The 27,729-nt window shown below is 48.5% G+C and overlaps 2 protein-coding genes across 2 annotated transcripts in view; both read right to left on the bottom strand.

Annotated features, from left to right (window-relative positions):
• LOC147710516 (ectonucleoside triphosphate diphosphohydrolase 8-like) overlaps nt 1–27,729 on the bottom strand; it is a 615,095-nt gene that overhangs the window by 364,505 nt on the left and 222,861 nt on the right. The gene's annotated exons all lie outside the window — the stretch shown is intronic.
• ALAD (aminolevulinate dehydratase) overlaps nt 1–27,729 on the bottom strand; it is a 150,219-nt gene that overhangs the window by 93,280 nt on the left and 29,210 nt on the right. Inside the window, exon 2 of the mRNA XM_086921186.1 lies at nt 8,747–8,899. Coding sequence (XP_086777312.1) covers nt 8,747–8,859 — 113 coding nt within the window. The 5' untranslated portion in view covers nt 8,860–8,899. The remainder of the gene's footprint in view (nt 1–8,746; nt 8,900–27,729) is intronic.

The raw sequence follows: 27,729 nt of genomic DNA, 5'->3' as shown, positions 1-27,729 counted from the left end.
TGGAGCACCCTGTGGGGGCTCCTAGGGGTGCCAAAGTCAACCATGTAGGTGACTTCTCCCTTCTTTTCAATGATAGGGTAGGGTCCAGTCCATTGGTCCTGGAGAGCTGCTGGCCCCACTGGGTCCAACACCCACACCTTCTGCCCTGGCTTGAACTCAACCAGAACAGCCTTTTGGTCATGCCAAGCTTTCTGTAATCCTTGACTGGCCTCAAGGTTTTTGGATGCTCTCTCCATGTATTCAGCCATCCTGGAGAGGAGACCAAGTACATAGTCCACAATGTCTAGTTTAGGCTTTTTGAGAGGTAACTCCCATCCTTCCTTCACCAAACTCAATGGACCTCTCACAGGGTGGCCAAACAAAAGTTCAAAAGGGCTGTAGCCAACCCCCTTCTGTGGGACCTCTCTGTAAGCAAAGAGCAAGCAGGGTAAAAGGATGTCCCATTTCCGCCTAAGCTTCTCTGGTAAACCTTTTATCATTCCCTTTAGGGTCTTGTTGAACCTTTCCACAAGCCCATTGCACTGTGGATGGTAGGGTGTGGTAAACTTATAGTTTACTCCACACTCTTTCCACATTGCTTTTAAGTATCCAGACATAAAGTTGGTACCTCTGTCTGAAAGAACCTCCTTTGGAAAGCCCACTCTTGAGAAAACTGCAATGAGGGCTTTTGCCACCACAGGAGCTGTGGTGGTCCTCAGGGGAATTGCCTCTGGGTACCTGGTGGCATGATCCACTACCACCAGTATGAATCTGTGCCCAGATGCTGTTGGAGGATCCATGGGACCCACAATGTCTATTCCAACTCTTTCAAAGGGTACCCCCACCACAGGTAGTGGTATCAGTGGGGCCTTTGTTGTGCCACCTGACTTACCACTGGCTTGGCAAGTGACACAGGAGCGACAAAACTCCTTGACATTTTCTGACATGCGAGGCTAGTGAAAGTGTGGAACAAGCCTGTCCCAAGTCTTATTCTGGCCTAAGTGTCCTGCAAGGGGAATATCATGGGCCAAGGTAAGAAGGAAACCCCTAAACTTCAAAGGTATGACCAACCTCCTGGTTGTGCCAGGCTTGGGGTCTCTAGCCTCTGAATAAAGGAGTCCTTCATCCCAATAAACTCTATGGGTACCTTGAGCATTCCCTGCAGCCTCAGCAGCAGCTTGCTGTCTGAGGGGTTCAAGGGAAGGGCAATCTAATTGGGCCTGCCCCAGGTCTGCCCTTGAGGGTCCCCCTGTCCCCAGAAACTCAACCTGGTCAGGTTCAAGCTCCTCTGAGACAGTCTCCTCTTGGACTGCAGAATCAGTTTCCTGTGAAACTTGATCCTCAACCTGGGGCAAGTGGGAAGGCACAGCCTTAACCCTTTTGCTCCTTCTCTTGGGTTGTGGTTGGTCTATTGTTTCAAGATCCACCACTGGTTCAGGAAGGCACTTCTTAGCCTGAGACCTTGTCACTGCAAGGACATGAGCTGAAATCCCTAGCATTTCTGCATGAGTCCTGTACTCCACTTCTGACCAAACTGAGCTTTCAAGATCATTGCCTAACAGACAGTCTACTGGGAGGTCTGCACTCACAACAACATTCTTTAGGCCATCTAACCCTCCCCAGGAGAAGTTCACAACAGCCACACTATGTGAAGTAGTGGAGTTGCTTGCATTGGTCACTAGGTAACTTTCACCTAGTACAATCTGACCAGGGTCCACAAGGTCAGGTGTCACCATAGTGACACTGGCACAAGTGTCCCTGTAGGCCTGAGCCAGTTTCTCATTGATTAAGGGAGTCTGCCTATATTTGCCCAGGTTACTGGGGCTTACTGCAGTGGTCAAAGATAAGTCCACATCATATAGGAGAACTGCCTGTGTGGGGATTCGGACTAGGCCAGATTCCACCTCAGTACCCAAGGTTAACCCTACTAACCCCTTAGGTTGTGCACTACCACTGCTGACTGTACTAGGGGGTGCAGTTGCTTTAGGAGCTGCAGTGGCAGGAACTGGATTTTTCTTAGTGCATTCACTGCCCCAGTGTGAAACTGATTTGCAGGTATTACACCAAGGTTTCTTTGGGCCATCATTCTTTTTCTTGTTTCCATTTTGGGAACCCCCCTCCTTATTGCTAGTTTGGGGGCCTGAAGACTTCTGGTCCTTTTCTTTATCTTTCTGATTCCCACCCTTCTGGTCTGTTTTCTTCTGGTCACCTTGGTTCTGGTTTTTCTACTTAATCCTTGTTCTGACCCATTTGTCTGCCTTCTTTCCCAATTCTTGGGGAGAGGTCAAATCAGAGTCAACAAGGTATTGATGCAACAGCTGGTTCTGACAGTTATTAAGGATCTGTTCTCTCATCATAAGATTGTACAATCCTATATAGTCTGAAACTTTACTTCCCTGCAGCCAACCCTCCAGAGCCTTAGTGGCACAATCAACAAAATCAGTCCAGTCCTGAGTCTGTGCTTTTTCGGTGTCTCTGAACAACAACCTGTATTGCTCAGTGGTTAGGCCAAACCCTTCAATAAGAGCACTCTTCAGAACAGAGTAGTTTTTGGCATCCTCAGGTCTAACAGTGAGGAGCCTGTCCCTCCCTTTCTCAGAAAAGGAGTACCATAAAATTGCTGCCCACTGATCCTCAGGGACCTGCTGTACCATGCAGGCCCTCTCAAGAGCAGTCATCCATTTGTGGATGTCATCCCCTTCCTTGTAGGGGGGCACAATTTTTGTCAGGTTTCTATTGTCATAGGCCCTGTCTTTTTCTTTAGGAACTTTGCTGCCACCAGTGGCATCTAAGCCACACAATTTTCTTTCTCTTGCTAAAGCAAGTTTAGCTTGAGCCAAGGCTACCTCTTCCCTCTCTATCTGGAGTTGGACAGCCCTCATTCTGGCCCTATGCTCTTTCCTCTGGGAGGGAGTCATCCCTCTTTGAGATTCTCTTGAGGCACTAGAAAGATGAGTCCCCTGATTGAGATCTCACCCTCCTGTTACCTGGGAGAATTTGGTTATGAGATCTGGAGTGGTGCTGGCCCTCTCCATTCCCATGTAGGTCTAGGTTGGCCTGGTTAAGCCTGGCAACCTGTACCTGGGTCACCCTCTGATCCTGATCTTCAGGCTCATCTACATCTGAGCCTTCCTCTTCCTCTTCCTCCTCCTCTTCTTCTTCATCTGGAAGATCCTCATTCTCAGGGGAGTTTATCCCTTCACCTGAATCTAAGGGAGCCTGACTCACCTTATCTAAGTCATCCTTTTCTAGGATAGCTATTAGGGAAGGAATGGTAGGGCCTCTGCCCTTTTTTAGCCCCCTGGCTGTTCACAAGGCACTCAGGTCTTTGTGGCTAAGGTTGTCATATCTGGAAGTTGCCTTGGTAAGGTCAACTGCTACAGGAGCAGACCCTGAGGCTCCACTCCACCTGTATCAGACATGACTGCTAGTGAGGTGTAAGTGATGCACTTACCTACACTAAGTGTTTTCCTACTGTACCTTGCTAGTGAGTTGTAGTCAGGGTGTGCTAATCCCTTTAATCTACAACTACTAAGTTCAGTAGAACTTAATATGCTAAGCTTTTGATTTATATGTACCTAGGGTACTTGATGTGATCTTTCAATTTGATGTAAAGATTGCAATGGTAAAACAAACAGCAAGCTCAAATCCGCACCGCTGCACACCAATGTGAGAAGTTGGCCTGATATGTAGTGTTTCCAATTCTGGAACCACTTGGTATCAGTCCAAACAAACCCCAAAGATGTCTGGTTGTAAGTCAACCTTGTTAGACAAGCTATCCTAGTGGTAGCATGGACTAAGCAGCCTTAAAGGCTAAACTTAAGAGGTCGTGTTAAGCGAGCTGTTTTACCACATACAATCCTGTAATCAAATGAAAGGACACCACACAAGTATATATTATAAAAATATATGTATTTATTTCTAAATTACTCCCCAGTACTCTTTATGAGGAAAGGGGCACAAGCGTTAAATCAAAAGCACAGTATAACATACAAAGTTGCACAATTTTGGATGAGGGCCGGTGGCCACTTAAACCATATACTAAAAAAGTGGTATAAGAGATACCAATCGAACAGTGGTTAGGCCTAGGGCCTAGAGATTCGCTGGGAGCAGTCAGGACTAGCAATGCTGAAGTCGGGAGTAGCCCACGGAACTCGGGTGCAGCACGGAAAGTGCGGCTTGCACCAATGCAATGTCAATGGTGCGTAAAAGTTACACAAAGTGAATTAAAAGATGCTTCCGCTGAACCTAGAGGAACAAAACTTTAGACACAGACCCTAGAGGTGTGCACCAGTGTAGGAACACCGGCGTTGCAATGTTACCTCACCCACAGGCCGTGGGTGCACAGGGTCGAAGTGGCATCGGGTTTTGACACGCAGGCTCTTGGTGCTTGGAGCTGTTGAAGCTGCAGGCGATGTGAAGCAGAAGTGTCCGGTGCGATCCAAGGGTGGATCGAAGTAGAAAAGTACCTGAAAGCAGAGGGGACAGAGTCTGGGTCACTCAGCAGTGACCAGGGTGGAACCAGGACGGAACCAGGCAATGTCGGGCGCAATCAGGTGGTTGTCGATAGGCTTCTCTCCGTTGTCACGTGGGCTCTGGGGCATCTGCGACGTCCAGGAGCAGGTCAAGATCTGTCCCACGTAGGCTCTCGCCGTCAGCACCGTCGGCTTCAAGATTGCAGCAAACAGCACTTGGCAAAAGCAATCCACGCGGAACCGGGAGATTGCTTATCACTCGGACCAGGAGGGTCAGAGTGGGGGCTCCTTTTTACAGGAGCTGGTGCAGATCTGGAGCAACCAGAAAAGCGAGTCGTATTCAAGTTTGTCGGCACAGGGGCCACAAGCCAGCTGGCAAGTGACCGGACCAACGCGTCGAGCCAACACAAGCAGAAGGGCCCCACGCAGCACTCGTCGAGTGTGGAGGGGGTAGCTTTGGTGCAAGTGGAGCTCGGGGTTGGGGCTTCTCAAACCCCGGTGTACAGCTTCGAGGGTCACTCGTGGGCTGCACGGTCAGCGTCTCGTGGCCTTTTCAAGATGGCGTGCCCCACGCTTCCGGTCGCCTCCACTGGTCTCAGCTCTGCAGGGACTGTGGATTGGGCAGGGAGAAGGCAGGCAAGCTTGATCTCGTCGATCTCTGTCGCTCGAGTTCCGGCGGGAACTGCAACAAAGCAAGGGTCGAGGGCTGGATGTTGCCTGTTTGCACAGGGTGGTCACTCCTTGACCACAAGGGAGATTCTTCAGTCTTCTATGTTGAGTAGAAAGTCGAAGGGTCCAGAATTCGTTTCTTATGTTTCTTCAGGATGATCTGAGTTGCATTGGCACTGCTCCCACTCTTATTCGAATCTGGTGGGCTGGACATCCTGCTAGGTCCCCTCCTATGGGTGGGACCCAGGAAGGGGGTGGTTACACCCCTTTCCTTTGATCCAGGCCGCGCTGGGACGGGGGCTGGAAGGCCCCAGAACCGGTTTGGCCGGATTATGCAAGGGGCAGCCTTGTGCTCCCCAGGCAGTGTCTGGTTTCTTTGAAACCTCCCTACTACAATCCACTATCTCCTGTCTGGGGTGGTTTGACACCGCCCTGCGACAGGAAACCCTTTGTCCAGGCCACCATATGCTGAGTTTCGGTCAGCAGCAGGAGGCCAGACCCGTGTCTGTGGCAGGGGCATCCATTTTGTGGATCTGAGGCTCATTTTAAATCAACCGCGTTTCAGTAAAGTAACATGTCTTATCCCTCTAGAAGGGTGGAATGCTACCCCCGTCGCCAGAACTGGCGAGGGGGTAGTATTCCAATTCGTATGACACCTTACACGACATGTTTTGATAAAGCCAAACCAAAGTTGCTATATACCCGCGAGGATTATAAGGCGCTTAAGAGTATATGGTATGGCATTATCCCGGATCAGCTTAGGGAGTTGTTCCCGAAAGCTGCAGACAGGCTCAGCTCATGCCAGAGCTCCATCTCACATAAAACCACGCACTCTGCCCCCAGGATTGATGAGGCCTTCCATAGGAGTGACTCACAGGTTTATATGTGTCCAGATATAGGTTGAGATATAGGTATACTATATCTAAGCAAGGGGTGATTACACCCACTTGCCCCCAGCTGAGTGATCAGCCAGTTGTGTCAATTTAAGAACCAGCCAGGGGTGGCAAAAGCTTTGCTTCAGCCCCTGGTAGGCCTTGGTGGCACCTATGCCCTGAGCACCTATAGTGCATGGTACAGGGGCTGACAAGGAGTCCATTTCCAATTGTGATATGTACCTATGGCACATGTATTATAAATTTAGAGAGAGAACAGCAGGCTGGGGGTCTGATTAGCAGGCCCACAGCCTCAGTAAGTCGAAAACCAGTGAAGCAAAAAGCAAAAATTGGGGTGACCATAGGATAGCAGACCCTACTCTCCTACACAGGAGCTGCTTTGTGGTCAAGAGGACCTTTGCCAAAGAAGAAACAACTGAAGAGAGTGAAGGATAGGACTGACCCTTGCTGTGTGTCCTGGGGCTGGCCTGCAGTTTGCTGTTTTAACCAAGGAAAGGCTAAAGGGGCTGTCTGCTGTGTCCTGATGTAAATTATACCCAAGGGCCCGAGGTGAGCTGGCTCCGTGTTCGGAAACACAGGCACAAAAGTTTCCATGAGAGTCTCAGCGGCACTGAGTGTGCGTGTTGTTTGCAGCCTGAGACCCTTGTTAGGCGTGCCCTGTGATCGTGGGCACTTGGAGTCCAAGCAAGGATCAGCGACGCAGTGTGCCTGTGCTTTGTGCAGCCTGAACCCCTTTGTGAGGATTGTCCAGTGATCGTGAGTACCAGAATCCAAGTGAGTCTCATTGACGCTGTGTGCGTGGGCACTGTGAGACCTTCGTGAGGATTTGCCTTGTTATCATGTGCAGCGGAATCCAAGTGAGTCTCATTGACGCTGTGTGCATTGTGCACCGTGAGCCCTTCGCGAGGATTTGCCTTGTTATCGTGTGCACTGGAATCCAAGTGAGTCTCATCGACGATGTATGCGAGTGCGTTGTGCACCGTGAGACCTTTGTGAGGATTTGCCTTGTTATCATGTGCACCGGAGTAAAGTGAGTCTCAGCGATGCTGTGATCATGATCTTCGTGCAGCCAGAGTACAGTGTGTGGAGTGCCCAGTGACCGTGCACCCTAAGCTCAAGAAAGTCTCAGCGACGCTGTGTGCGTGTGCTTTGTGGCAGCGTGAGATCTTTGTAACTGAAGCGGCCCGGAGGAGCAGAGTTGACGGCCCGAGTCACCGTTGCCAATTCACAAAAGCTGCATTGGAGGCACAGCCGCTGGTCGAGAAGAGGAGAGTAAGCTTGTGCCCCACAGGTAACGTGTGTCGACTCCTGAGGGGGCGCAGGCTCAGATGGAGACTCTCTCAGCCTCTCGCTCTTGTTGGCAGTGCAAACCTCTACTTCGGCTCGTATCGCAGTCCGTATTGCCAAGGGAGTGGCGGTACAGGGGCCGGAGTGCAAAGCTGCACTTTTTGATTACATCGTACCGTGTTGGGGGCAACTGTGAGAGACTGACTGCAAGTCAGAAGGAGAGGCAGAGAGACGGCCTAAGGCCCGGGAATTGGGGCCTGGGTGTATTACGCATTATTCCATTTCTGCAGAACGGAGTACCTGACTGTCGTATTACACATTGCATCATATCTGCATAAAGGAGTACCTGATTAGAGTATTCGGCATTGCATTATTCCTGCATAACGAGCGGGGCTATCTAAGAAGGTGACCTTCCTTTCCCCGACGTTGGAACGCGGGTCCCTACTTGGCCTAAGGTACCTACCTCAGCAAACCAGGGATCCCGGGTCTAACATATGGATAACTAGTATTCCATCAGTGACGTTAACACACAGAGGGTGATGCGAGGGTATGATTTGATAACTGCAAGTGGATCCAAGCTGTGAGCTGGTTGGAGAAGGGAGTTTCTTCTCTATACTGAGGGTAGGTAGTTACATTGTGGATTGTTTCGGTGTAGGTTTCTTTAGTCATTCTACCTACTGTAAGCTCTTTGGAGCAGTGCTGAGAAAATATTGCTATACGTTTCACACTGCGCACGCTTCTTCGATATGAGTGCCTAGCTCGGAGTTTTTCCTTTTGCTGGACAGGAATGATTGAGGTGTCCTGTGACAGTTGTGTTGTATATGTTACATTAGCATGTATACTTTGCGATGTATTCGATTTTAATAAACAGATTTAAATGCAATAACAACAAGGGTGCACACCATGATGGTGTGATTTGCTTAAGGTCGGAGGTTAGAGTCAAATCAAAAACAAATTAAAGAGATGCGAACAAGAAAAAGAGGGAAAGGGGCACTAATGACGCACTGTTATTTATTATTTAAAAACAATCAAATCATTCAATAGGTCAATTAGAAAATAATACTATAAAACAATAATGCTAATCATTTTTACTCTAGATGAATTCAGGCCTACCGTTTTCGAAAGTGTTGTTCACAAGAACGCGAACTGTAGAATCTACACTGCAATTCCCAAGCATTTCAGGTTTTTATTGCTATCATTCAATGGAGATGTTCAATTTCAAGAGAATCCAGAGCATGTTCTGGCTTTGTGTCCTCGACAAAGGGCTGCCTTTTAATCAAATTAGAACTCAAAAGCCATTATAAAAAAGTCTTAATGATTTCCCTGAAGCTCAATACTGTCCCACAAATTAGGGTGCTGACTACAAATAAGTGCAAACAGAAATAAGCTAGAACCAATAAAAAAAAGAAGCGAACAAGTAGAAATAATTCTGCACACACTTACGTTACAAAGATGGGGTAGATGAGGTTACTGGCACTGAACTGGGTGGCAGAGGTCTGCCAGCTCCGCAGCACTGGGTGGAAGTAGCCACCATGGAGGAGAGACTCTGTCTGCATTTCTCAAGTTTTGTAAGTTTCAATGGAGGCAATGTGGAATCTAGGACAGAAAACCAAAGACAAGTGTTACGTAGAAGGCTAGCGGATGGTGCAGTTCTGCATCAACAGTAGTTTGAGTGAGAAGTCAAACTAAGAAAGAGAAGCAAGGTGGGGTGGAATATTGCGGGTCATTGTTATCGTCTGCTGCGACCCCTCCTGCAATCATCAGACCACTCAGAACTTAAGCACAGGGTTGAATGGAACTAGGAGAAGCATAAGAAAATACTGATGGGGCCACTCCAATGCCTATTTCGCCACCACTTTCATCCACTCCATCGTATAATAATTCTGCATCCACACTCCAGTACTGTCAACTCACATCTACTGCCTGACATGCAACCTACCAGTAAGGAAAGGGGAAAGAAAACTCTACAGTCAGGAAAATAGATCAATGGGGCACAAAGGAGACACTTGTTTTTATAACAATATACACTAAAATAAATAAAGAGAACATTCAGTAAGACATATACAAGATACTACAAAAATAACGCAAACAACTAAGTGATAATGTTAAAACCCTGCTGCAAATCAACACATCAGTTAAATGGATCCACACCCTAACAGGATTCTAATCACACAGTCTGCACGAATATAATCAGGTAAAGCTTTGCTAAAAAAAAAAATATATGAATGGGACCTCTCTATCCTAGCCCACAAAAAGTGCCAGAAAATTCAAAACTTATGCAATTTACTCGGAGTAAAACTCACATAGCCACACTCCAATTAAAAATTCAAGACATATTCAACAACTTATAGTAAAAAAAATGTTTGTATAATTAGAATCCTAGTGACTTTAACTGACAGTTTGTCTAAGAGAACGTCAACCGATAACCGACCAGGAACTAACTGACACTACCAATGATGCTAGACCTGCAAAAGGGAGATGTAAAGCAACGAGCCATCTCAAACTGGACCCAAGTTATTATTAGATTCACAAAACAAAACAAAAAAAATCGAGCTTTGACTAAGTTTATTCCAGAACGGCATAGTAGTTAGTATGAACATCCATACCCCTCGCATATTCAAACAAAGATGTAAAAACATGAAATGTGCCTGTGCTTCACATTTCACTTTGCTACAGATGCAGGCACCTGATAACCCCTGCAGTCCAATCTAAGTGCAACTCTACATATCAAGGGTTTAGCCTAGCAGGTCAATATTAGATAGCCTGCTTGAAGCACTAGAAAGCTGGTAAACCTTCCCATCAACCAGTTCCCAGATTCTTACATTTGCCAATTTCAACCCTGGCATTTTTTTGAGACAACATCTGTGTAAGTGGACCAATCCCACAGTTAACATTTATCTTGTGTTGTCTAAAGGAACCCAAAATATCCCATTGGGCTTGGCAGAAAACAAAACTGCGCAAAACCAAATATTGGTCTCAAATATTGTGGTACGTAAGCAAAACGGCATACTGAGCTATAATTGAGGCCCAGGCCTTTAGGTATACAGGGCATCCCCCACTGCACAACTAAACAAATTAAACAACCTGATTATTCCGGGTTTTCTACAAACTTGCAGTTCATCTCACCTTATTTCTGCAGAGTGCCAAGATGGTGGAAGCCTCCCAGAAAACCAAAGTACACTTGCTAACCTTTCTATGAATGGTACCCAAAAACGCAGGTTTTATCTTCAGGGGTTTAGCTAGGGTGAAATCCAGACCATAAAGCTTGTAATATTTCTACAAGTTTGTAGCACAGTGGACTTCAGTCAGATAAAATACCTGCACGGTTTGTCTAAGGATGAAGCGTGCATGGTGGTTTATGCAATTCACAAAACTTAGGACTGCAACAAATCTAATTTAAAAAAAAATCCAGACCGTCCATGGAGCCATTCCTATGTCTCCATCCCCATGCATCAGTAATCCAAAAGCCAACTTTCTTGTCTGATAAAACGCTTTTTAGTTGTCCCATACCTATGCTGCATTAAAAGGATTGACAGCATCAACAACGTTTAGGAGTGCATGTTGTGCTTCAAGAAACTCTATCAAACAGTCCTTATATTCTAAAATTGTTTATGTTCTCGTCACTCAAAATATGGAATTAGACGAGCACCAGGTATTTTGGTCCTTTCTAATGGTACATGTGTTAAGAACATTTGCTGGGTCATGACGTTCAGGTTGTTACTTTCAGGAGTTGCTTGAGCCAGCTATCCACAAATCCTGGGATAAAAGCATTAAAGCGTCCCAAAACATTGGGATAATTGAATGCCATAGCATGAATACCAATGTCTTTATATGGACTCCTTAGAACATCTGCAAAACCGTAATTCAAGCATTAATCACCTCTTGCATAGACCATGGAAACATTATGCGGGCATTCCAATCTAACTTACAAAATGTCTGTAAATAGTTGAAAACTCGGCTACTTGGCTTATATTGAACCCATCAGCTCGCGCACCCATCTCAAAGCGTCTAAACAACTTGCACTGGCTCCCTATATCGGGGATGCACTGGCTCCCTATATCGGGGATACACTTGCTTTGATTAGCTGGAAGGACATTTAAAGTCACGTATTAGAAGTGCTTGAGCAATACAACTTCAAGTATTGCCATAGAAGAACACACATAGGCTGCATGACGTGGTCACTGGTATCTTACTGTTATTTAATACAGCTGATGTTCCTTCTATGCCCCATGCCACTCGCAGCATAAAGTAAGTTGTGGAGCCTGTAGTCTTTGTTTGTTCGCATTGTTTTATTTAACTTACGTCATGCAGTCTTGACTTTGTGTGTTAGTATGTCCATCACTGCAGACTTTTTCACCATTCCCACATTTTCATATATTTTATTAGAACTCATGGCCTTTAGGCATGGCCAGATATAAAGCCCCGGAAACTGTGGGTTTTGGAATAAAGGAGTTTAAAAGAAGGACTAGCCCTAACATTTTAACAGCATTTTTTTAATTCAGGGATCTGCGCACTAAAGATAGTATTTCTACATCTTTAGTGAGAAACTGAAAGAGATAAAGCTGCTAAAAGTCCTTTTACAGCAATCACAACAAGATGATGGACGGAGTGCTGAAACTTTTCAAACACTCACCTCTAGTCACAGAACTTGGTGAAATCCATTGTTCTTTTGCTCACCCTGCCACCCCCGTTTGGACCCAACCATATGGAAATCATCCTTGACCCTGCTCCCCATGGGAGCAGTCTTGCCCGAACTGCCAAACCAGGTCCTCCTTGAACCAGTAACAGGCATCCGGGTTCGGTTTAGGGGCATCACCTCTCATCAGGCAGGTTAGCAGGAATCCATTGGCACAGCAAGCAAGGGACCCATATCTGGACATAACCATGGCCACTTGGGTTGAACATAGCAAACTTAACAAGATGATGAACGGAGTGCTGAAACTTTTCAAACACTCACTTCCAGTCAAGAGGTCTGGGTTAAATTAATTTATTTTTTAATCTCCTTGCCAACCCAGTTTGGACCCAGCCATATACGAATCACTCTTGACTCTGCATTTTGCATTCATTGTATAGCCAATCCAAATAAATAGCCTCGTCGATCGTAGTGTTGCAATTCTCATACATCCTACTGTTTAAACTGGCTACTTATGAAGCTGCAAACAAGTGCTCCTTTGAGGTGAATTTTCTTATGTACCTCCCTTTGACATTTCTGTCAATTACGTTCATTGTGCTTCATGCGCTTTGTTAGTGAGTGGGTTCTTCCTAGAAGAGTCTTGGTAGATGCACTGCGCACAAGATTCAATAATGGTCCAGGAGCAACAGTAGAAGCTGTGGGTGAATTCACTACCAGGACAAACATTAACCAGTGGATTGCTAATTGACAAAGTCTTGGGGATATATTTCGCATTGATGCAATAACTGGATCTAAACTGGTCAGCGGCTAATGCAGGTACCTTTAAAACCCTACCATGTATGTGAGCTATTTTTTTCAGCTCCTCTATTTTTACCTTTGTTCTCTTCAATTCCAATTCATAGTTCTTTATTTGTCTGACCTTACAGAGGGTAATAAGGTACGAGGCATCGCTATTGATAAATCCATTAAATCAGGATTTATATGACATCAGTGATCATTGATTCCCATCAAGTTTGGAATTAACTCCTTCACTGATCATTAGCAGAGGATCAGATGATTACCGCTAATAGTGCAAAAATGGTTAGTGGATTAAAAACTGGATTATGTTTTTCAACAATTGTCAGCCATAATTTGATTAACGTGGGGATGAAAACAATGGTTTATAGTCAACAGGCCAACAAGTTCCTCAATGGAAGGACTAGATTAAAATGGTAATGATCCAAGGTGTGCAGAAAGCACCGCATTTAAGAACTGAGGGCTCTTCTTGTAGGAAGTCAAAAAAAGGTATGTCGTTTATTCTCGTTTTAATATAGTAATTACTGGGGATGAAACGTGCTTCTTTGACTTGCCCATATTATTGGGAAATAACCTGTAAGGAGTTTTAGCAATGAGGATAGGTGGTCAAGCGATCAGGTTTCAGCCTTGCTAAATGAATAATACATTTCTCGCAATACAGAATTAGGCGTCTCCTCACCAAGTTGCTGACTATGGAACTTGTGTTTTAATCCCAGCTGACACTGGACCAAAAGCAATCCCGAGGCCTGCAAATCACTATTACTCCGTGTCCAAAATGTAAATTTGTGAAATGTAATGTAAACACGTGTAATGCAAACACTTATAACCCCACTTTGTGTACAGGATTGGGAGTAATCCTAGGTGGTGCTTCCTGATCCCCCCCCATAAAACCAAAATAGTCACAAAGCAACAGGGAGAATACCCGATAGATTTGGACAAAGGCGCAAAGTCCGAGTAATCGGTTCTCCTGCCTTAAATAACCTGATCAACGGTAATCTCTAAAAATAATATTTTAAATGTTTCTACATATAGTTTGCAAGCTGTGTGCAAGAGTAAACACTTCAAAAATCTCAGTACTAAAGTACTTGCAAAGGCAAGAAAGAGGTCTCATGTCCAGCGTGGGAACCGATATTCATATTGCAGTAGAAGGCAAACGGATGTCTCCTCTTTCACTATATTCATCTGCCAGCATTCCTGCAAAGTCATTATAACACCAGGATTCCAAGTTTAAAAAAACACTAGTTGAATCAACAAGTGGCTCTGGGAGGCATTTTAAACATGCCAAAGTCTCATTCAGCCAATTTCAAAGGGATCCTACAGGCCTTCCTTTCAACGGAGCAACAGTCAACTCTGCACAGCCAAACAGAGGGGGACGGGGGGGATTGGAATCATACCATGAACGTCAAGTACACTTCTGAGAGAGCTTGCCACTTTTCTGTATTGCCCATTTCATCTAATACACTGCTTGAGCTAGGAAACCAAAGAAGGCCTAAAAGCGCTCCCTAGGATAACACTTAGGTAGCTGGATAATACCCAGAACTATGCTAGCTAATGCTTGAAGTAGTTTAACTGACCACCCCTGAACCAATCAAAGCAGTCATGGGTTCGAAGGGGTTGCAGCTGCTACTAGAGCAGATCAATAACTTTTCACAGCATGACCTGATCTCGCAATGATGCCAATATATGTGCAGCTCGCCAGTTGCACACCTGAGACCAATGTGAGAATTAAGGCCTTTTTCTCCTGACCACTGCTGGAGTTCAGGTCAATGACTAACTTCCAGTCCTGGATTTTGGGGCTGGGAGTAAGCTGGGTCTGAGGCCTCCACTGCCATTCTGTAGATGAGGAGGTCTACAACGACTTTATGTGTATAGGGGGAGACAATCGAGTCCTGGGGGGTGTCTCTACACCCTTGTTCTTCAATGCTGGTGGTTTGGCTCAATGGGGCGTAGAAAGGGTCCACAATACAAACTCTAAATTACCCTGGTGCCGGTAGCATCTTTCCCAGGCGCCAAGACTCTGCATATCTCTGCAGACCGTCACAAAGCCTAAAGGAGGATATACTACACCTCAGTGCAGAAAGAGAGCGAGTATTAGCACTTGCAGGAGTGAGATTGCATGGATCTTTAGCTTTCCAACAGCTTCCCTAAGTATGTGGCCGGCTTTCCGTCTGCAGGAGACAGTCACCTTTGAATGTAATGCTCCCTACTGTTTGGGTGTACGGCAGACCCTTGCACCTTCATGCATCTTATGCACTCAGGAAAAGAAAAAAAAAAAGGAAGAAGAAAGGTTTTAACACGCTATACTAGCACATGCTGCAGGAACCGCAGGAACAGCAGCAGTGCGACGGTGCTCAATACAAATGTCATGTAGGGGTAGGTGGTAACTGGCACAACATAGGCAGAAACTGATCACACTTGCATTCAGAAAAAGTAATGTAACACTACAATAGAGGGCAATTTTTTACCGCAATGTCTCAACCATTACAGAACAGTCATCAAAAAAACACGCATTTGCACATGTACGGTATACAAAAAACATTCACATTGCTAGTGTGGGTTGAACAACAAGGAAACTTTAGGAGCTCATTTGCGCAACTGGTACACCCTGGTCACAAAGAAAGTCAACTTGATACTCTAGAAAATGTCTGCGGCAAAGAAGAGGAAAAATTGTCAGAATCATTAATGTCCCAGTAATGTAATGCTTCAGAACCGCACCACTTTCTATCAATGCAGTACCAGGTGATCGGAGTAACGACAATGTGCAGAGTTTTAACAAGTGTGCGGTTTTACAAAACGTATACCACATTAAAGGTGTGCAACGCCCAGAAAGTAGAGATAATTTAAGAACAACATTGTGTTGAATGGGGTATTTCTGTTCTGGGGGTCCATGGGGAGCAGTAGGAAAAGGGGAGAAAAGATAGAGAACCAGCTTGCTAGACAGACAGCCAGACAGACAGACACACACACACACAACGGATGAAAAGAAAGGTCTCTGGTTTCAACCCAGGGAGCAAACGTTGTTCATCGATGAAGGGCAGTCACTGGATCACAATGTTTTCAATAGGCCACCACTGTACCAGGTAGACACACCAACTCGAATTCACTACACTACAAGCCCTCAAAGAAAGGATGCGCGTTGGCTTCATCTGCTTCCTGTCGAATAGGTCATTTCTTGACATAAACACTCAATTAGTTTACTCTAGTTAAAAAGATTTTTAAAAATCTTGGTGCTGCAAAGTGAGGTCACGTTTCTTCTACACGAATTGTTGGACAACTAGGTTACCACTTTTGAAAATAATGACCCAAATTAAAGTCGAGTTAGTCCAGGCAGTCTGCCATCTTCAGAGCACTGCTTTACCCGGCCATGGTACAGATAGCAACTTCAGACCATCCCCACAGCACAGTATCTAGACATTAAAATAACTTTCTAGGCAAGCTACAAAAATACAAATATAGACACAAGGTTCCCTGGTGACGTCATAAAGTGGCTGCTATATGTAAAAGTGATTCAGAATCCTTAAAGATCATTACTGCCCGAGACCCCATTTTTAAAGCCCAGCATGTGAGATCAGCTAGTATGGCCTGAGTGTGTGGTGTGCAGCACAGCCTGCAGCTGTAATGTGTGATCTTCTGCATCACTGACAAGGCTACGGTGACTTCATGTCTGTGTACACAAAGGGCCTTGCAGACAGGTGCCTTATCAGTACAGGTTGTGTGAAACCCAAACAATCTTCTCAACCGCTAGACACTAGCAATTTAGCTCAGGGTAGCTGACCTTGCAGAGGGAAAGCGCAGAGAAAGCAAAACCTTATTCAGTTGGTTTATGCTCTGCTGAGTTAGCAAAACCGAGAGTTTGTATTTAATCCAATTTAGTGCATAATAGCTTCCCTTTCAGAGCACGCAGTGATGAGGCACTCAACAAGAGATAACCGCTGTCCCATGTCCAATTCTCAGACATTCCTCCACACCAGCAATATCCTAGTCCAAACAGAAACTTGAGAAATTAGATCCTTTGTGGAAGGGCTTCTAAGTAAAAATGCCCATTCTAAGAGAACGACCAACCAATGCAAACTGGTAACATTGCCGTAGCTTTTGAAACCCAAGTGCAGACCAGATGGAGGCCTGGACACCTTTGCGTAACACCAAACAACCCAAGTAAAAATAATTGCTACTCAGTTCCCCTCACAGCAGCAGAACATGTCGTAAAGGGGAGGCAGACTCCCTTATCTTTGGTCTTATTTTGCTTGGTATGGAATACCTCCACATCAACACTTAGAGAGTGGAATAAGCTTCATTGCCTGGTTTGGTGCAGGGCAGGCATACCAGGATGTGCCTATGTGCTGAGCAGAAGCTGGTGGTGCTTCTAGTTTGAGTAGTTGATGTCCTACTATATGTGCTACTCCTCCTACTTGGAGCTCTCCTACAGATTGCGGGCGGGCGTTTCCTGGATTTCGGTAGTTTTGCACCCCGTGCGATTCCTCTCCTTAAATACTTTGATTTCCCTCACAAGTAGGTGCGCAGCGTCTCATCGGGAGAGATTGCTTGCTTTCAGAGAATGGAGCATGGCTTGCTGCTTTGGTATGGCTTCAATTCTGTATGGATTGCGACAAGGAAGAGGTTCAGGAGGCAAAGGCAAAAGTACTCGCCAGTAATCTTCACTACTCCGAAATCCCTTCATCCAAGTACCGGCATTGCTGCATCCCTCAGGCACAGTACTCTCTGTTGTACTGGTATGACAGGATGTGATGTGTCTGTCTGCAGACCGCCGGGGATGCCTGGTCTCACCCTGGAGATACCCATTAAGGGACCATCTCTCAGGGAAGCCAGGAAGGGTTTCGCAGCGGTCGAAGCGCCTTGGGACCCTACGGGTAAGTAGTGCGCTATATAAATGCCTATACATTTACATTACACTCTGCAGCGACTGGTCCCTCCTGGTAGGGGAGGGGCCTGAGGAACAGGAAACAGAGGGAGAAAGGGGTTTTCTTTCAGTTTGGGTGACCTGTTTGGGTGTGGTGGCCACGCCTCGAATATGTCAGAAAGGAGCTGAGGAAAGGATAGTAGAGTGATGAGGACTATTAGGTAAGTAATCAAGCCATCACCCAACTGTTACACCATCGAAAATAAGGTGCAGCCCTGTACTGAGATCATTTCACTCGTGAGCACAATATTGTGTGGCTCAGAAACTGCTGTCAAACCCCGCGAAAAGTGAACATGTGCCTAAGTAGGAATCAAGTGAGGTCCCAGAAGCCCTTGCTTCGTTCCACAAGAGATCCCATCACCTCTACAGATTCTCCAGTTCTGACTCCCGGATCGACACATCACTTGAAACTTTTTCTGCGCAGGCATATTATGGAATTTATTCAAAAGCACTTGTAGAGCAGCACACAGGGAAACAATCCCAGAGATTCAGAGCCAGTCAAACAAGTTGCAGGCAAACCAAACATTCCTGTTTTCAGATCCAGGTGAATTGTGCAAAACACGAATTTCACCGAGGCAAAACTCCAACTAAGTCTTGCAACACTTTAAAGAAACATGCATCGCTTTTTACTGCCAAATTGGAATCATGCCAGGGAACAAGGCCGCAGCATGTGCAACCTCAGGGTCCCCAGCACACGATTCACCCTGCAATGGGCCCAATCACATTAGCGCAGAAGAGGCAAAGATGGCGGAACTGATAAGGAGGCGCCAGGAGGGGGCACTCGATAGCGCTATCTACTCCCCGTTGTTAGCTTGAGACCTCCCTTAGACACTCCGCGGCTTTATGTATGACTCCCAGCCACACCCGGCCTCTGGGCCTCAACAGCGCTGCTCTCCGAGATAACCAGGTCCTCTTTCCTCAGCACTGGGAGTTACTGCATCACAGAAACTAGATATTGCCAAGGAGACGCCCGTCGCCGAGCTGAAGGGCGAATGCCATTCCGAAAATTATTCTGTGGCAGGTGCCTCAAAAATAAGGGCCATCCGCTCGCAGTAAATACTTTTAATTGGTACAAAGAAAAGAACTGCTGGCTTTCGAATACTGTAACCCGAAGACAAAGTTTAAACACACAGCGACCAAAAATAGAAACAGGCTAATTAAGGTAAATAAAAATGTATTTGTAAAGTAAGAGCCCAGAAAATTGGCACTGACGCGCAATTTTCATCAGCAGATTGTGCACTTGCAATCAGGGATAAAGGCACTCACTCACAGTGCAAAAGAACCAATCACTGAAGTGGGCTGACCGCTTGATGCGTTATGCTGTGGAGGGCGGAAGCAAACTGTAAATGTACAGCGGAACAGACACATTACTGTAAAGGGATATGCAAAAGCCTCAGTTTGCATGCATTATATGTATGCATGTTTTTACTATGATTTTTTGTTTATCACATGAGGCTGACTAGACAAGTAAAGAGGTCTCCAGGCGAGACCTGAACATAAATATTTTCGCTTTTCATTAATCTATTATAACAAAGTTCAGATAAAAAGCACACTGCAGCCATGTCGAACATTTCCCCCATCTCAAGGGACCTCGTCTTCCTCTTACTTAAGTTTTAGTTTCAAGACGAAGGGTCTAGTTTCTTAGTGGCATGGCTACGTGTGTATTGGAAACAGAGATGTATTTGCTTTTCTCCACACACAATAACTGGCCTCTGCTACGCTGGAGAACGAAGTGAAGTTCTAGAAAGAACCTTGCAAACTTAAGGAATGGGAGAGGGAGAGAGAGGGACAGGGAGAGAGATATCTATTTGGGTGCGAAAACTTCAGAGGTATTTGATAAAACAAAAAGTACTAATTTTTGATGTTCAAAAATTATCTACTTAACACAGTTCAACTGGCAGAATAAAAATTCCCCTGGACCTGATAATAAACATTTTCCTGGATACGTCAGAAAAGGCAACTTGCATACGTGTGAGTAAATAAAGTGCCTGCGGTAGTCTTCACAAGACTTTTTAACCACAGAGACCATGTGCAATAAATTAATCGATAGTGAAGCCTCCTAAAAGTGATACAGAACAGGTACGATAAAAGGCAGCAGCAGTGCACTCTTCCATTAGCACAGACAACAGAATAAATCCAATACAACGAGCAGCAACACAAGCTTCACAGCCACACGAAGAGGTAGAAAAGAGCACAGACTACAGCCAGTGGTGTGTTACTTTACTCACACACAGCTGACAAGCATAAGGTGATGCAAGTTTCCCAAACGGGATACAATGCACAACTCAAGCCGATGCAGAAAAAGGTACTTCGCTTGGCCAGGCTTGGCTTGGCCAGTAGCAGCAATAGAAGGTCATGGCAGAGAATGGTTAAAATGTGGGCAAAAACCATGCAAGCATCCCTCGAACACAGAACAAGGACAGCATGGACCTCGGGAGAGCAAGCTTCCTTCAAACAGAGGTCATGCAAGAGGATGGAAGGGATAAGCGCAAGCTTCCAAAACGCACTCAGCAAGGAAGCAGCTTTACAGGCTTCTCTCACGCACCATAACAAGTACAGCACGACCAGCAGGTGTGCAAGCATCCCTCACTTACACATGTACAGGATGGCCAACAGAAAGAAGTGTAAACGTCCTTCACACAGGCAGGGCGCAGAGCGGTTTCAGTATGGGAGCACGTTCAAGCTTCTTTGACACACACAGGGCACAAGTCCTAAACAAGCATTTGCAATGCAATAGGCCTCGCATTAGGAAAGTTTGAGCTATTGGTCTTGTAAATGACACATGTTTTATTATGTGTTGGTTTTGAAAATAGCTAAATTAATAGCTTTGTCATTTACAATGCCAATAGTTTTAACTTTCGCAAATGTGACACCTATAGCATTTGTAATGCAATATGTGTTGTATTTACATGACTTAGATGTATTGATATTACAAATAACTGGCTTTTTTAATTTTTTATAATACTTAAATAAAAGCTATTGTAATTTATAATGGTAATAGCTTAAACTTTTGTAAATACCTTTTGTGAAGATTATGTTAAGTGTATTTTATTGTGAACAAAATCCAATAACAGAAGTGAAATATTAACATCTTTTTGTGACATTTGTAATAAAGCTTGAAACACTGAGAGAACATATTTGAACCAGTTGTTGTTGAATGGTTGCACAGATTGATGCTGTGGTGGCGTTGAGTGATGCTGTAGCGTTCAGTGATGCTGTGGTAGCGCATAGTGATTTTGTGGTGCCCCTGAGTGATGCTGTGGTGGTGCGATAGATAGAGGGAGGGCGATAGATAGACAGATGGCGATAGAGTGAGGCCGACAGATAGAGTGAGGCCGACAGATAGAGTGAGGCCGACAGATAGAGTGAGGCCGACAGATAGAGTGAGGCCGACAGATAGAGTGAGGTGGCCTTGTGGTGGATGTGGTGGTGGCCGTGGTGCTGGTGGTGGACGTGCTGGTGGTGGACGTGCTGGTGGTGGACGTGCTGGTGGTTGAGGACGTGGTGGTGGAGGACGTGGTGGTGGAGGACGTGGTGGTCGAGGACGTGGTGGTCGAGGACGTGGTGGTCGAGGACGTGGTGGTGGAGGACGTGGTGGTCGAGGACGTGGTGGTGGAGGACGTGGTGGTGGAGGACGTGGTGGTGGAGGACGTGGTGGTGGAGGACGTGGTGGTGGAGGATGTGGTGGTGGAGGATGTGGTGGTGGTGGATGTAGAGGTGGACTTGGTGGTGGACTTGGTGGTGGTAGTGGATGTGGTGGGCGACAGATAGAGTGAGGACGACAGATAGAGTGAGGTGGCCTTGTGGTGGATGTGGTGGTGGCCGTGGTGCTGGCGGTGGATGTGGTGGTGATGGACGTGGTGGTGGTGGAGGATGTGGTGGAGGATGTGGTGGAGGATGTGGTGGTGGTGGATGTAGAGGGGGATTGGTGGTGGAAGTGGATGTGGTGGTGGTGGTGGGCGTAGTGGTGGTGGTGGGCGTAGTGGTGGTGGTGGGCGTAGAGGTGGGGGATGTGGTGGTGGTGGTGGACATGGTGGTGGTGGTGGACGAGGTGGTGGTGGACATGGTGGTGGTGGACATGGTGAATGTGGTGGACTTGGTGGACGTGGTGATGGTGGTGGACGTGGTGATGGTGGTGGACGTGGTGATGGTTGTGAACGTGGTGGTGGTGGACATGGTGGTGGTGGACATGGTGGTGGTGGACACGGTGGTGGTGGACACGGTGGTGGTGGACACGGTGGTGGTGGTCGATGTGGTGGAGGTGGTGGACGTGGTGGTGGTGGACGTGGTGGTGGTGGACGTGGTGGTGGTGGTGGTGGACATGGTGGTGGTGGACATGGTGGTGGTGGACATGGTGGTGGTGGACATGGTGGTGGTGGACGCGGTGGTGGTGGACGCGGTGGTGGTGGACGCGGTGGTCGTGGTGGTGGTCGATGTGGTGGTGGTTGTGAACGTGGTGGTGGTGGAGGTGGTGGTGTACATGGTGGTGGTGGACAACGTGGTGGACGTGGTAGTGGACGTGGTGGTGGAGGTGGGTGTGGTGGTGGACATGGTGGTGGTGGAGGTAGGTGTGATGGTGGTGGAGGTGGGTGTGATGGTGGTGGACGTAGTGGTGGTGGTGGATGTGGTGGTGGTGGACTTGGTGGTGGACGTGGTGGTGGTGGATGTGGTGGTGGAGGATGTGGTAGTGGTGGAGAACATGGTGGTGGTGGATGTAGAGGTGGACTTGGTGGTGGTAGTGGATGTGGTGGTGGTGGAGGTAGACGTGGTAGTGGCCTCGTGGTGGACGTGGTGGTGGATATGGCGGTGGTGGACGTAGTGGTGGTGGACGTAGTGGTGGTGGACGTAGTGGTGGTGGTGGATGTGAAGGTGGTGGCTGTGAAGGTGGTGGCTGTGGACATGGTGGTGGACATGGTGGTGGTGGTGGACATGGTGGTGGTGGACGCGGTGGTGGTGGACGCGGTGGTGGTGGTCGATGTGGTGAATGTGGTGGTGGTGGTGGACGTGGTGGAGGTGGTAGACGTGGTGGTGGTTGTGAACGTGGTGGTGGTGGACGTGGTGGTGTACATGGTGGTGGTGGACATGGTGGTGGGTCGGCCGAGGACAAGGGGAGAGGTCTCCGGGGAGAGCCGTCTCCAGCGATCGTACAGACAAGTAACTTCCCCCCCACAGATGGACACCACACAAAGATAAGATTTAACGTTCTTTATAAGCAATCTTGAGGTACGGTAGAATGGTACAAGGAGGTCTGGACTCAGGGGTCCCCTCGATTCTAGTCTCTTGGATGGGAAAGGGGGTAGCGGGACAGTCTTATTACCAATATGGTAGTTGCGATGAGATGATGGGTAGCTCACAATCCTCGAGCTCGGCGTTCTTGGAGGACGGTCCGCGGCAGCGCCAGCAGGTCCCGGGGAGATCGAAGGTGGCAACGGTCCGCGGCAGCGCCAGCAGGTCCCGACGAAGATGGTAGTTACAACGGGCCGCGGCAGCGCCAGCAGGTCCCGACGAGATGGTAGTTACAACGGGCCGCGGCAGCGCCAGCAGGTCCCGACGAGGATGAAGGTTGCAGAGGGCCGCGGCAGCTCCAGCGGCAGGACGACAGTTCACAAGGCAGGGCTGCGGCAGCGCCAGCAGTCCGTCAAGGATGAGTTCTTCTCGGTGTCTCTCGACTCCAGGATACAACTGCCTTCCTGCTCTGGAGCTGCCCCAGTTATAGGTCTGGCGGCCTTTGATGTCCGGACCCTCGCACTTGGAGGTCGGGAGGTCCGGGATGAGGGAGTCCAGACACCCAGCAGGGGGGTGGAGCCAGCGCCCGGGGAGGCTGGGGGCGATCGGCACCTGGCGGGGGAGAGCCATCGACACTTCTTTCTCCCATTGACCTGCCAAGTGGTCCGTTCACCTCCTGGGTGGATGGTGGTGCTGGGATGTCGGGGCCTGGCCAGGCCCAGGGTTGGGGTCGAGCTGAGGCCATGCGGTCTCGTGGTGCAGTGTCCAAGATGGCGGCCGGGCTGGGCAATGGTGCTGACAGTGGCCCGGGCCCGTGATACAGAGATGTCCGGGGGTAGGAGTCCCGTAGGGGACGGAGTGTGGGTTGCTTCTGTGGGTAGCACCTGGAGAGCCGGTGTCCTGGCTCTGTCATGCGGGGAGGGAGCGAGCCCTTCATGTGGCCTGTCCAACAGTGGTGGTGGACATGGTGGTGGTGGACATGGTGGTGGTGGACATGGTGGTGGTGGACGTGGTGGTGGTGGACGTGGTGGTGGTGGATATGGTGGATGTGGTGGTGGTGGTGAACGCGGAGGTGGTGGTGAACGCGGTGGTGGTGGTGAACGCGGTGGTGGTGGTGGACGTGGTGGTGGTGGACGCGGTGGTGGTGGACGCCGCGGTGGTGGACGCCGTGGTGGTGGACGCCGTGGTGGTGGACACCGTGGTGGTGGACGCCGTGGTGGTGGACGCCGTGGTGGTCGATTTGGTGAATGTGGTGGACGTGGTGGTGGTGTACATGGTGGTGGTGGACATGGTGGTGGTGGTGGATGTGGTGGACGCGGTGGTGGTGGACGCGGTGGTGGTGGTGGTGGTGGTGGACATGGTGGTGGTCGATGTGGTGAATGTGGTGGTGGTGGTGGTGGACGTGGTGGTGGAGGTGGTGGTGGAGGTGGTGGTGTACATGGTGGGGGTGGACGACGTGGTGGTGGTGGTGGACGACGTGGTGGTAGTGGACGTGGTGGTGGTGGACGTGGTGGTGGTGGACGTGGTGGTGGTGGAGGTGGGTGTGATGGTGGTGGAGGTGGGTGTGATGGTGGTGGACATAGTGGTGGTGGACGTAGTGGTGGTGGACGTAATGGTGGTGGACGTGGAGGTGGTGGACGTGGTGGATGTGGTGGACGTGGAGGTGGTGGGCGTGGAGGTGGTGGGCGTGGTGGTGATGGACGTGGTGGTGGTGATGGACGTGGTGGTGGTGATGGACGTGGTGATGGACGTGGTGGTGGTGGTGATGGACGTGGTGGTGGTGGTGATGGACGTGGTGGTGGTGGTGATGGACGTGGTGGTGATGGACGTGGTGGTGGTGATGGATGTAGTGGACATGGTGGTGGTGGTGGATGTGGTGGACGTGGTGGTTGTCGATGTGGTGAATGTGGTGATGGTGGAGGTGGTTGTGAACGTGGTGGTGGTGATGGTGGTGGTGTACATGGTGGTGGTGGACGACGTGGTTTTGGTGGTGGACGACGTGGTGGTGGTGGACGACGTTGTGTTGGTGGTGGACGACGTGGTGGTGGTGGTGGACGACGTGGTGGTGGTGGTGGACGACGTGGTGGTGGTGGTGGACGACGTGGTGGTGGTGGTGGACGACGTGGTGGTGGTGGTGGACGACGTGGTGGTGGTGGACGACGTGGTGGTGGTGGACGACGTGGTGGTGGTGGACGACGTGGTGGTGGTGGACGACGTGGTGGTGGTGGACGACGTGGTGGTGGTGGTGGTGGTGGACGAGGTGGTGGTGGACGAGGTGGTGGTGGGTGTGATGGTGGTGGAGGTGGGTGTGATGGTGGTGGACGTAGTGGTGGTGGACGTAGTGGTGGTGGACGTGGTGGACGTAGTGGTGGTGGACGTGGTGGATGTAGTGGACATGGTGGTGGATGTGGTGGTGGTGGACGTGGTGGTGGTGGTGGTGGTGGACGTGGTGGTGGTGGACGTGGTGGTGGTGGACGTGGTGGTGGTGGACGTGGTGGTGGTGGACGTGGTGGATGTGGTGGACATGGTGGTGGATGTGGTGGACATGGTGGTGGATGTGGTGGACATGGTGGTGGATGTGGTGGTTCTCGATGTGGTGAATGTGGTGATGGTGGACGTGGTGGTGGTGATGGACGTGGTGGTGGTGATGGACGTGGTGGATGTGGTGATGTGGTGGACGTGGTGGATGTAGTGGACATGGTGGACTTGGTGGATGTAGTGGACATGGTGGACGTGGTGGACAGGGTTGTGGTGGTGGTGGGGGTTGTGGATGTGGTGCACGTGGTGGTGGAGGTGGTGGTGGTGTACATGGTGGTGGCGGACGTGGTGAATGTGGTGGTGGTGGACGTGGTGAATGTGGTGGTGTTGGACGTGGTGGTGGTCGATGTGGTGAATGTGGTGGTGGTGGATGTGGTGGTGGTGAATGTGGTGGTGGTGAATGTGGTGGTGGTGAATGTGGTGGTGGTGGTGGTGTACATGGTGGTGGACGTGGTAGTGGTGTACATGGTGGTGGACGTGGTAGTGGTGTACATGGTGGTGGACGTGGTGGTGGTGGACGTGGTGGTGGAGGTGGGTGTGATGGTGGTGGACATGGTGGTGGTAGACGTGGTGGTGGACGTGGTGGTGGTGATGGACGTGGTGGTGGTGATGGACGTGGTGGTGGTGATGGACGTGGTGGTGGTGATGGACGTGGTGGTGGTGATGGACGTGGTGGCGGTGATGGACGTGGTGGCGGTGATGGACGTGGTGGCGGTGATGGACGTGGTGGCGGTGGTGGTGATGGACGTGGTGGTGGTGATGGACGTGGTGGTGGTGATGGACGTGGTGGTGGTGATGGACGTGGTGGTGGTGATGGACGTGGTGGTGGTGATGGACGTGGTGGTGGACGTGGTGGTGGTGGATGTAGTGGATGTAGTGGACATGGTGGTGGTGGATGTGGTGGACGTGGTGGTGGATGTGGTGGTGGTGATGGACGTGGTGGACGTGGTATATAACCACAACTCATCTGTGATAAGAAAATGGCATAGCTACTTTACTGTAATAATGTATTACACTGGTGATGCCGCATTGCCAGCAGGCAGATTGAAAGACAAGGTTAGCAAGCCAGATCGCTGTTTGAATAATTAAAGGTGTAACTAGCATTTCAGCTTTGTTCTGGTGTCTTTTTAAAAAAACATGCATTGGGGAGAATCCGCATGCCAAAACCCTCTTGGTAGGATTGCTGTTTAGCCTCTATATGTCTCGACAGCAATGCTGCGCAATGGCAGTACGAGACCGAAAAAATAAGTGGCAGGACTAACCTAGTTAATCAGTATGCAAGTGGCATCACAGCGCATGGCATCATGGCGTGGGACATCACAGGAAGTGGCACCATAAAAAGTGGCACCATAAAAAGTGGCACCATAAAAAGTGGCACCATAAAAAGTGGCACCATAAAAAGTGGCACCATAAAAAGTGGCACCATAAAAAGTGGCACCATAAAATGTGGCACCATAAAATGTGGCACCATAAAATGTGGCACCATAAAATGTGGCACCATAAAAAGTGGGTGGTATAAGCATTATCATGAGCTAAAAGACATAAAAGGAAATATGGAATCACGAAGAACAATACATTTAATTTTTGAATAAGTTCACCATAAAGTTTTGCCAGAGTTTTATTTGAAAAGAGACTGTAGGAACAAGAGTGTTCCAAGTGAAAGAGTGCGCATATCCTTACAGGTTAGGTGCATTCCTAACCTGACCGGTAACTACAGATTCGGAGAAGGCACTGTGAATCAGTGCAACGGATGTAGCATCACTTCAGAAACTGTGAATGAACGGTGTTAATTTGAGAAAATTGTTATGTGCATGGAGCAACTGTGATATAGTTTACATAAAAAGTGGCAGCATCAGAAGCGGCACCATCAGAAGCGGCACCATCAGAAGCGGCATCAGAACTTAAGCCATCACATATATGTTTAACATGTCTATCATGAGTACATTGGAGCACATTTTAAGTACACAGGAAACCACCCCGATTTAGGCAGAAGATTCACACTTATGTAAGCTACAAATAAAACAATGTTGGCTTTTGTCAGCGTGAACTTCCTTTACCCATAGTACTTTACAAGAAAAAATTGTGATATTAAAATTATTACAATGGCGGGGCGTGGCTAGCAGCCGGCGATGGCGGCAGCCTAGAGGGAGAGCTCCGTGCTTGAAGCGGCTCCCAGACAAATCCGTACATCTATCCGTCGTCAAAAATTCCCAGGCGGGAAGGCAACGAAGCCCAGGACCAGGCGGCAGCAAACCTGACCAGCGAGACCTCAATCCGAGGTCGAGAAGTACGGTTCTGACAGTCCCCCGTGTGGGC

Source organism: Lissotriton vulgaris, chromosome 5 (genome assembly GCF_964263255.1).
Source record: "Lissotriton vulgaris chromosome 5, aLisVul1.2, whole genome shotgun sequence".
Lineage (NCBI taxonomy): Eukaryota > Metazoa > Chordata > Amphibia > Caudata > Salamandridae > Lissotriton > Lissotriton vulgaris.
This window is presented reverse-complemented; position numbering and strand designations above follow the sequence as displayed.